This window comes from Petaurus breviceps, unplaced genomic scaffold (genome assembly GCF_028583685.1).
Source record: "Petaurus breviceps papuanus isolate PSGF00001 unplaced genomic scaffold, PetGlider_PUasm1.0 37, whole genome shotgun sequence".
Classification (NCBI taxonomy): Eukaryota; Metazoa; Chordata; class Mammalia; order Diprotodontia; family Petauridae; genus Petaurus; species Petaurus breviceps.
In genome coordinates, this window is record NW_027186296.1 from 52,570,944 (window position 1) to 52,581,826 (window position 10,883).

The 10,883-nt window shown below is 39.9% G+C and overlaps 1 protein-coding gene and 1 long non-coding RNA gene across 3 annotated transcripts in view; one reads left to right on the top strand and one right to left on the bottom strand.

The window, feature by feature from the left end:
- The window catches only part of PGPEP1L (pyroglutamyl-peptidase I like), a 91,967-nt gene that overhangs the window by 2,583 nt on the left and 78,501 nt on the right, over positions 1-10,883 (bottom strand). The window contains exons 3-4 of the mRNA XM_069097525.1: positions 4,560-4,676; positions 2,468-2,694 (exon numbers count right to left, since the gene is read on the bottom strand). Coding sequence (XP_068953626.1) covers positions 2,468-2,694; positions 4,560-4,676 — 344 coding nt within the window. The remainder of the gene's footprint in view (positions 1-2,467; positions 2,695-4,559; positions 4,677-10,883) is intronic.
- The window catches only part of LOC138168554 (uncharacterized), a 56,248-nt gene continuing 52,318 nt past the window's right edge, over positions 6,954-10,883 (top strand). The window contains exons 1-3 of one of the 2 annotated variants that reach the window (XR_011170131.1): positions 6,955-7,349; positions 9,521-9,570; positions 10,076-10,498. This is a non-coding gene — a long non-coding RNA (uncharacterized lncRNA). Of the gene's footprint in view, positions 7,350-9,520; positions 9,571-10,075; positions 10,499-10,883 lie in introns of those variants that run through there. The other variant, XR_011170132.1, reaches the window with a different exon arrangement.

Below are 10,883 nucleotides of genomic sequence, written 5' to 3' on the forward strand. Positions count from 1 at the left end.
CCGGATATAAGGTGGTGGTGGTGACAGGAGGTCCCGAGTTTTCTGACAGTTCCATAAGCTGAGCATTCCACTATACCTACTCATACTTTCTAAAGATCTGAAAACATTTTTCTGGGTCTGAGTTTCTTGTCAGCCTGAGGGAAGAGCCATTGATTCCTTGTCTCTTTACCACCAGGAAGCTAAGTCAACAGCTGGAGTCATTAGTTACCTGAGCCAATTAAGCCTTGATGATGGTTTCAATACCTTTGAAGGAAAAACTTACCTAGCCTACATGGTCTTAGAATATTGCTCCTAATAATGACAGAGTGGAACAGACTGGTCTATAAGGTTCCTTTCTCCTCTAACTATCTAGAATGTATTGACTTAATGTTTTACACACCATCTTGAAAACAAGTTAAAAATAATAAAAGTCTTTTGGGCTCATGACATGTTGAATGCCAACAAAATGTTCACCAATCCTTCCCTTGCTTACTCATGTCAGGAGTACAATGAAAAAATTGATCATATATTAGTATAGTGGAAAAATCACTTACTTTGGAATCAGGAAGACCTAGGTTCAAATGCGTTTTCTAACACTCTACTACAGTGTAACCCTAGTCAAGTAACTTTAGCCTCTCCAAAAATTAATATAACTCCTACCTCATAGGATTGTTGTAAGGCTCAAATAACCCCTGCTGCCCACGTGCCCTCTGGCTTCAAGTTGGGACCTTTTCTAAAGCACAGCACCCTGAGGTTCATTGCCCATGTTCTTCTTTACCGTGTTTCCCCAATAATAAGACACTGTCTTATTTTTTTTCGGAAAGAAAAACACCAGAGGGCTTATTTTCAGGGGAGGGCTTATGTTGTCCTGCCTCAGCTCTCCTCCGCGGCACTGCTCTCAATGGCACCAGCAAGCAAATCACTGGGGAAGAACAGGATGACGCACTCACTGCTGCAGCTCTCATTGGATGCAGCTCGAGCGCGGCGTGCGTTTCACGGGGGGGGGTGGGGGGGGCGGTGCATACAGAGGGTACCGTAATGTAGCATGTAGCGCAGGGGATCACCTTCACTACAGTAGCAATCTCAATAGGGCTTATTTTCGGGGGAGGGCTTATTTTAGAGGAATCTTACACAGTAAGAGGAGGGCTTATTTTCGGGATAGGTCTTATTATCGGGGAAACACGGGTAGTAAGACCTGCCCCAAGACCATGTCTAGCAAACCTATTCTATTTCCTGCCCCCTGGGGGCTTCTCCAGGGAAAATAAAACACCTTCACCTCTTGACCAAACTCCTGTATTTCTTCCTACTCCTTCCTGCCTTCTCTGAGACAGGTTTCTTGGGATATCACAGTGGGAGGCATCACCATCTACAACCAGGTCAAACTTCTGGGAAGGATCTTTACAGTCCAAATGTCCTGCTTCCTTCAATGGACCTCTCTTCAGTCACTAATACTCTTTCCGTATTTACTGCTTACTGGTTAACATACTCTCACCCTTTTATTCTCACTCCATCTCTGTGATTCTGAACCCAGAGCTATAGATATACTCACCACTCCCTAAGGTCTATCTATAAATTTGTCCTCCTTCCCTCATTCTTCCCCATCTGCTCAGTATGTATATTGTATCTACCCTGTAATTTACATGTTGTCAACCCTGATGAAATACAAGTTCTTTTTCTTTTTTTTTTTTTTTTTTGGCCATTTTCTGTATCTCCATTGATTTCCCATAGTGATTGGCACATAGTGAGGGTTTATTTAATATGTGTTTGTTGACTAACTGTTGTCTAATTTTAAAAAGAGAGAATGTTTGTGATGTATTTTACACAGCTTAAAGCTCTATAAAGGGTTTTGGGTTTTGGGGTTTTTTGGACCAGATTTGTGAACAGAAGCTGTTTTCCCAGGAAAAACAAAAACAAAAAAACCTCTCATAGTCTTAGATCCTTGCCTGAAAGCACTTTGAGATTAAATGACTTGTCTAGGGTCACACAGCCAGTGTTCAAGTCAAAGGTAGGATTTGAACTGAGGTCTTTGATTCCAAGTTTCATCTCAATTCCCAGTGCTTGACATACAAATGTTAACTATTATTTTTATTATTACTGCCCTCAGTACTGTAGAGTCTCTCTTCCATTTTTATGATAACTTTATTGATTTGAAATATGATTGCACTAACCAGTACTAAAAAGCAACATTGAGCATAGAGCTCTGAAAGTGGGAGAATGTGGTTGTTCAGCTCATTTTTAAATTTTTAGATTGGATAGAGAGTCTCTAAGATTATATATTGCAGAGAAGGTGCTGGATCTGTATTGGAAGAAGGAATTTCTTCAACAGTGATTTTCCTATGTCAAAAAAAAGTTGTAGGTATCCAGCTCCTATCCTACTCTTCTCTACAAAATGGAGGAAATAAATTATTGACAGATGAGTAAAGGAGAAATTCAGAGTTTTCTTCACTGATCCCTTAACTGATCAGTGAATGACCTATAAAGGATTTACCTGCCTGCATCTCTGGAAAAGAGAACCTGGATTCCATTGACAGAGATGTTTTTGCAAACTGCCTTCATGCTGATAGTAGATTCAATCACATCTGGACCATCTGACAGGCAGACACCACCTTCTGGTGAAAAACCACAAATATCTGTATCTCTATAACCTCGGTTCCTTCCACACTGTTCTAGGATGATTGCTTTGGAAGATGAAGCAACGCCAACATGGACAGTGAACTGCTTAGGTGGGAAGGGAGAGGGGAAAAAAAGAGTCAATGATTGAAAATTAAAGGTTGGATGTGTTTACAAAATATTGCAGGAGTTCTAAACTTGTAAGTGAGATCCAAGTTCAAAGGTATAAAACATCTAGGCCATGCACTCTGAAGTTTTAGTTTTATTTTAAAATTCACAGGCTATATGATAGTGTACTATATTTCTCCCACTGTCATGCCCACTATAAACATAAAACACAGTGACCTCATTTTGTTTTTTTTTTTAACTAAATAAGTAATTGCTCAAATTCTGGGCTTTAATTTTAAAAGCCATTCATATTTCAACATTTTCTTAAATAGTAACTAACTGCCTATCGGCTTGAGAATAAATCCCTTGGTAGACTACACAGGAAAAGTTTAGCATTTCTGTGGAATCTTAAGTCATTTTTTATGAAGTTTTATTTATGGAAGTTAGTGAAAACCTAATAAAATCTTGTTGAAAATTTATCTGAGTTGATTATTTCTCCACTTTGAAAAATAGTTGTCACTTCTTTAAAAGTGTCTATATGTGTGTGTTTTTCCTTTAATATGTTTTAGCATTTTTTTAAACAATAATTTCTTCCTCCTCATTTTTCTTTTTTTATACTAACTTTCCAAATAATTACATTTAGAGGTTATTGAACTCAGCGAGTGCAAATGAAGGAGGGACAACTCCTTAGCCCACACATACATACTAATTTCAGCCCAGTTGATGACAGCCTTGTCATCTGCTGCCCCAATATTATAGATCACTATCTTGATATTTGATTAACTGTATCCTAAGAAAACATAATTGTGCACAAACTGAACTATGACAGTGTGGAGTAAGGCAAGTGAGGCACTTGCCTTGAAAGCTCAGATCTTAAAAGAGCTGAAAAGCATGTATCTGAAAAGTGTGTATGTGCTATACCAAGAAGGTCATTCTATAAGCATAGGGGAACAATCCTTTTATCTTCTTGTTTTAGATGCAGAGTTGGCTTATCATGGTGGCATTCACAAGAATCAAAATATTGTTTTGCCTCTTGTTTTAAGTCACAATTTTTTTTCCTTTTTGAGGGAAAGGTGGTGATTTTTTCCTATGATTTAATCTATGAGGAGACCTATATCCACTGATACAGATCAGCAAATCATCTATAACTTTGTATAGAGAATTGCTGAGGGAATTGAGGGGTTAAAAAAAAAGTTATCCATGATCACACAGCTAGTATGTGTCAGATGATAAAACTCAGCTAGTCCTGACTCCAAAGCCAGTTCCGCAGCTTTCCTTATGTGAGTATTTCTCTTGAACATATTAGTCATTTGCCCTCAAACAGGCTACCATTTTTCTTGGGTGTTAGATGGGATATGCTTCAATTATCCCCTCCTTTTCCTTCCTTTTCCCCTTCTTGCTCATTAAAAAAATGCTCTGGAATGAATTTTTCACATCAGTATTTCAGCTTAAACTTAAAAGTTATATACTAGAGTATCATTAAAATACTATTATTTGGGGAATTCATGGTGTCACAGTGTATTATAGTAGGTTGAGCTGCCTTAGATGTTTCTGAACTCTACATACAGTGATCAGCCTAAGATTACCCCCCACACACCCCCATCCCACACATACCCAATTCCACAATGTAGCTAACAGTGTTCCAAAATCTAAATCCCATAAACATTTATTGAGCACTTACTATGTGTCAAGTATTATGCTAAATGCTAGGGATAGAAAAACAGAAACAGAACAGTTCCTGTCCTCAAGGAGCTTCAACTCTCTTTAAACAGTTCCATTCTACAACAAGGTTTCAGCATACTGCTATCTCATTTTACATGAGGGTGGAAAATTAGCTGTCACATAGAAAAACAATCATTTACTTGGGGTTGAAGGATTTCCCAAATTTTGACGACTTCCTCCTTTGTTTTCTTGTAAGCCACAGGCAGCTGCAGAATCTGAACCATCACATCTTTGCCCAGACCCAAATTAGAGAGTTCCTGTAAGAAAGAAACAAATTAGGTGGCTGCTGACATGGTGTGGGGTTTTGCAAATGGCGTTAAAGAGTTAACCTTAGTTTAAAAAATATACAAGGATGGAACTGTTTCTTTTTCCTCATCTTTCTTAGCACTTCTATGATGCAGTTCTCCTTTTGTATATCCTGTTCCCTTCTTCTCTGTTATGCTACTTTTTCCTTTTTCCTTTTCTTTGCTAGACTGTCACCATCTCTAGCCCTCAAGTGCAGGTATTCATCTTCCAGTTTTGTCCTGGGTTCACTTTTCTTCTCTTTGTCTCCTCTCATGGTGACCTCATCAACTCCCATGGGTTCACTTATCCATATGCAGATGAGTCCCAAATCTATATATCTGATTCTAATTTCTCCCTAGAGTTTCAGGCTCACATTGCCACTTGTATGTCCCAGAGGTATTTCAACATCACTATACTCAAAACAAAACTTTCCTCAAGCTCCACCCCTCCCTAAAATTCCCCTTTTCCCATTGAGGACTCCACTAAATTCCCAATAACTCAAGTTGGCAACCCCTGTAATCCTTGACTTTTCCCTATTATCTCTTCCTCCTCCCCATCTACTCAATTGTCAAGTCTTGTTGATTCAACATTCATACCAGCCCTCACACCCATCCTCTTCTTTCAACTCACAAGGACACTATCTTCATTCAAAAACTTGTTATTATTATTCAGTCGTATTTGACTCTTTGTGACCCCATTTGGAGGATTTCTTGGCCAAGATACTGGAGTGGTTTGCCATTTCCTTCTTTAGCTCATTTTACAGATGAACAAACTGAGGCAAACAGAGTTAAGTGACTTGGCCAAAGTCACACAGCTAGTAAGAGTTTGAGGCCAGATTTGAACTCAGGAAGATGAGTCTTCCCTGACTCCAGGTACAGCACTTTATCTGCTTCACCAAGCAGTGGCACCACCACCACAATCACCACCACCACCACCCATTACTGCCTTAAACTGTTGCCACAGTGGTTTTTCAGGTAACTATACCTGGAATTTGAAGACCTCTGTAACTATAGGAATTTGTTCATTTGAGTGCCTTGGTCAACTGGGAATATTTAATCCTGGTGAGTACAACTCATAACTTGCCTCTGTGCTGTGGAAGATAAGTCACAGGAATAGGAATTCACGGGCTAAGATGCTTGTTATCATTGAAAATGGAAGGGATCACATCTAAGGTCCCTGATGGATCATTTTATCATGACCTCAGTTTAGAGCTGGAAGGGTCTTTAAAGAGTATCTACTCCAATTTCTTATTTTCCACATGAGGAAACTAAGTCCCAGAGTCAGATACTTTAGACAGAGGCCCGGAGGCTAACACTGCAGCAAGCAGACAGAGGCCTGGACAAGGCCTGATCAACATGGCGGCAAGTTGACCCACCAACCACAAGGGCCACTGCCAGGCCTATCACCACAGGGCTGGGACTGGACGAAGCAGGGTAAGAATCAAATGCAGGGCCCCTGGCAGGGGCAGCAACTACTTGTGGGACTACCAATCCACAGCCCAGAAATTTAAAAAGCCCCTATCTGGACTTCCAGGGACAGGACGGCAGAGTGAACCCCAGCTGCTCCAATCCCCACCTCTGACCCTGAAAACATAGTAACTCTTGCCCCAGGGCAAAACTTTAAACAGTAAAGGCTTGAGAACCTTAGAGGAAGGACGTTGCTAGGCCCTGCCTCAAAATGGGTAGAAAGCAGACTGCAAAGACAAAGACTCTGGAGTCCTACTATCATGAGAGGGAGGAACCAAATTTAGAGGAAGACAGTATTGACTCCACACCCACAGCTGAAGCCTTAACAGGGAATTGGTCTCAAGCACAGAAGGCATTTCTAGATAAGGTCAAAAGGAACTTTGAAAACCAAATTAGAGAGATAGAAGATAAGATGAATAATTCTTTTAAAATAAAAATTGCAATATTAGAAAAACATTACAATGAAGAAAACAGCTCCTTAAAAAGAAAAATGTGTGATATGAAAAAGGAGCTCCAAAAACTATCTGAGGAAAATAATTCGCTAAAAACTAGAATCAACCAAATTGAAGCGAATAACTCTATGAGGAAACAAGAATTAGTCAAACAAAACATCATATTTCAATGGAAAAATAACTGACCTGGAAAATAGATCCAGGTGAGATAATCTGAAAATCATAGCCTATCAGAAAATCATGATGAAAAAATGAGCCTGGACAACATCTTCCAAGAGCTCATCAAGGAAAACTGCCCTGAGATACAAGAACCAGAGGGTAAAATAGAAATCAAGAGAATCCACCAGTCACATCCTGAAAGAGATCCCAAATTGAAAAGTTCTTGAAATGTTGTGGCCAAACTCCAGAACTTACCAGGTAAATGAGAAAATACTTCAAGCAGCCAGAAAGAAACAATTCAAATATTTTGGCATCACAGAGAGGCTCGCACAGTATCTGGCAGCCTCTACACTGAAAGATCGGAGGAAGTGGAATGCAATTTTTCACAAGGCAAAAGAGCTTGGGTTACAACCAAGGATCACCTACCCAGCAAAACTGAACATATTCTTCCAGGCAAGAAGATGGTCATTCAACAATATAACAGATTTCCAGACTTTCCTGATGAAAAAGCCAGAGCTCAATGGAAAATTCAACCTCCAATTACAAGACCCAAGAGAGACATATAAAGGTAAACAAGGAAAACACACACACACATACCCCAGTATTTAATAAGAGCAAATCGTTTATAGACAAGTAGAAAGTATGAGTATAAATTACACAAAATGATGATAAAAAAAAAACCTTATTAAGGGCTACAAAGGGACTGCAATGGAAGAAGAGGAAAGAATGAAGTGGAAAAGGGTAAATTATGCTACACAAAGAGGCATAAAAACAATATAGCAGAGGGAAAGAAAGGAGGGAGATGAGCATTATATGGGCTTTTCCCTCATTGGTTCTGGTGCAAGGAGGGAATAACACAACCAGTTAAGCATAGGACTCTATGGAGAAGAGACATAAAACATATCATAATAGAGGGAAAGAGGGGAGGAAGAGGAGCTTTGCATGAGATTTGTTCCTGTCACTTTTGGTGCAAAGAAGAAATAACATACTACATTAAGTATAAAAATATCCTACAGGCAGTAGGAGGGGGGAAGGGCTACGAAAGTGAGGAGGGTTAGAAGGGAGGGAAGAAGTAAGGGGGAAGGGGAGAAAAAGGGAGGGGGGCTGGTAAGAAGGGAGTACTGAGGGAGGCAGTGGTCAAAAGGAAAATTCTTAAGGAGGGGAAGGGAGAAGTGGAGAAAAATATAAGATAAACAGGGGAGGGAATAGGATGGAGGGAAAGAGACACATAGTAATCATAACTGTGAACATGAATGGAATGAACTCTCCCATAAAACGGAGGGCGATAGCAGAATGGATTAAAATCCATAATCCTACAATATGCCATTTACAAGAAATATATCTGAAATAAAGGGATACACACAGGGTAAAGGTAAAAGGCTAGAGTAAAATATATCATGCATCAGTTAAAGTTAAAAAAGCAGGGGTAGTAATCCTTATCTTAGATAAAGCAAAAGCAAAAATTGATCTAATTAAAAGAGATAAGGAAGAAAACTATATCCTGCTAAGGGGCACCATCGAGAATGAAGCAATATCATTACTTAACATATATGCACCAAGTGGTATAGCATCCAAATTCCTAGAGGAGAATGTAGGGGAATTAGAGGAAGAAATAGATAGCAAAACTATACTAATGGGGACCTTAATCTCCCCCTCTCTGAACTTGATAAATCCAACCTCAAAATAAACAAGAAAGAAATTAAGGAGGTGAATAGAATTTTAGAGAGGGTGGGTATGATAGATCTCTGCAGAAAATTGAATGGGGATAAAAAGGAATATACCTTCTTCTCAGCAGTACATGGCACATACACAAAAATCAACCATGTACTAGGACAGAAAAACCTCACAATTCAGTGCAGAAAGGCAGAAATATTAAATGCATCATTCTCAGATCATGATGCAATAAAAATCATATGTAATAAAGGGTCATGGAAAGACAAACTAAAAACTAATTGGAAACCAGAGTCAATAACTTGCCTTAGTCACTGAAAAGAGGAGTATTAGTCAGTGCCCTCACTGTGGACCCCTGAAAGGAACTGTACTTATAAGAGGGTTCAGTTATTTTTCCTGTCCAACCCTGTTTCCACTTTTTCTAGAAATTATGCTGGACCTTTGATAAGGGCTCTTTGCATCTTCTTTGGAGTTCTGCTGAGCAGTTTGGGAGGGAGATGATAAGGTCAAACTTTGTTTTCTTCATGGAGGATTGACTCTATTTTAATCCATGGATAAGTCTTTTTTCCCCTTCTCTTTCCCATTTTGAACCATAGATCTTTTTTTCTTTCAATGATTCTTCCCCCAGCCTTCTGAGGGTGTATTACTGCATGACATGGAAGAAAAAGTTCCAGGTTTCCATTATATGGCAATAACTCTATTTGGGCTGGAATGATAGAGGGGGAAATTATTCTTCTGCTCCAATGTGGACTTAACTTTTTAAATGACCAGGTTCAGTTAGATAGAAGGTCCAAACTGACCTGGGTCCAGTAGATGGAAGGTCTAGGCCAGCCTGGGAACCAGGTCATCCTGACATTCTATTATTGTATTGTTTGGATGGCCAGACTGGCAAGTACTTGAAAAAAAAAATATGGAGGTAGGAGGAGGGGGAGCCTGACAAGAAGAGGCAGGGAGTATAGGGGATTTATGACTGTTATTTTTTTAAATGTCTCCAATGATGTGGCAGAATGTACATAAGGTCTCTTTCAATACCAGTGCTTTGAGGTACAATGTATATTATCCTTTCAGAGATATTACCAAGAGCAGGTTGATGTATCCCTTGTGATATTTCTCAGCAGGTAAGGACAATTTTAATTCTCTCTTGGGATGATGGGGTTGGTACTTATGCTGAATTTTCCCTGTAACTTTTCTGATCTATTACGATATGTGCCTTCCATATCACTGACTTAATTGTCCTAGAGAGGTCACATAGTTGTGGCTAGAAAACTTACCTGGAAGCCAGAAAGACCTAGGTTCAATTCCTACCTCTGAAATACATTGGCTGTGTGAAGCCTGGTAAGTCATTTGGCTTCTCAGTGCCCTAAGCAGCTCTCCAGCACTTTTAAGTTGCCCAGAAGGTGCTGACCTGAATTGGCAAAGGAGGTTTCCTTGCCTGGGGGATCCCTATACCAGTAAAGCTGCAGGTCTTGTTCCTATTCTAGGCATTCAAGACCTGAGGTGGACCCAGACTCAAAAGACAAAACTTTTTTTCAGTTTTAATATTCCAAGGATAGATTTCCCCATAAAGCATCAAAAGATATTCCTAAAAGCCAGAGTTCTGCAATTTTTTACTTTCCCCAGCAGCTCCAGAATCTGAGGGAGAAGAACATGAAATCACATGGGAAGATTTGTTCCCAACACCTATCATGTTGAGATGGGCATACTTGCCACAACCTGTTGCATTCCGGGTAGTTTCAGGTCATTTTCATGGGGCTACTCTAAAAGGATGGGTCCCAGCATCAAACAGTACTTAAGTGGGAAATTTGCTTTTGAACGCTTGCTTCCTGAATAACAGTTCCAATTTTCTTGTCAGCGGAAACATTGATTAGCTGTGCTCAATAAGCTATCTGACACAAGCAAGAAAAACAATGCCCATGGGAAGTAAACAAACCCAGAGAACAGGGCTAGTCTTTCTCCCCCGGAGCAGGGTCCGGCTGTGATTGATCATTGCATCATCTTCACTTAAGAATGCAATTCTGTTTCTTGCTTTGACAAATAAATAAAGAACAGCCCTTGCTGGTTCACAATTAGCATTTTATTTCCCACCACAGCACACTCCCCCTCCCCCCCTCCATCCCCACCACCCGCTGCTGCTGCTGCCACTGCCACCATCACACACTCTGTATAAGAATCCTCTATTTAAAACTCCAGGTTGCAGAAATGCTATTGATTGTCATTTTAGAGTTTGATGATCCCTTCTATCCATGCCTCTAGAAAAGTTAGGAAAGAAAGATCTGGAGGTCAAAGCAGACTATAAATTTTTAAAAAGCCATGGCATTTTACCCCTATGCATGGGGATTCCAAATTCCCTTGGCATTTATTTAGTGCATTCCTGTGTCTCATTTTTTCCCTTTGCCCTATTTACCACTTCTCATCCCCTCTCCCCCACTGA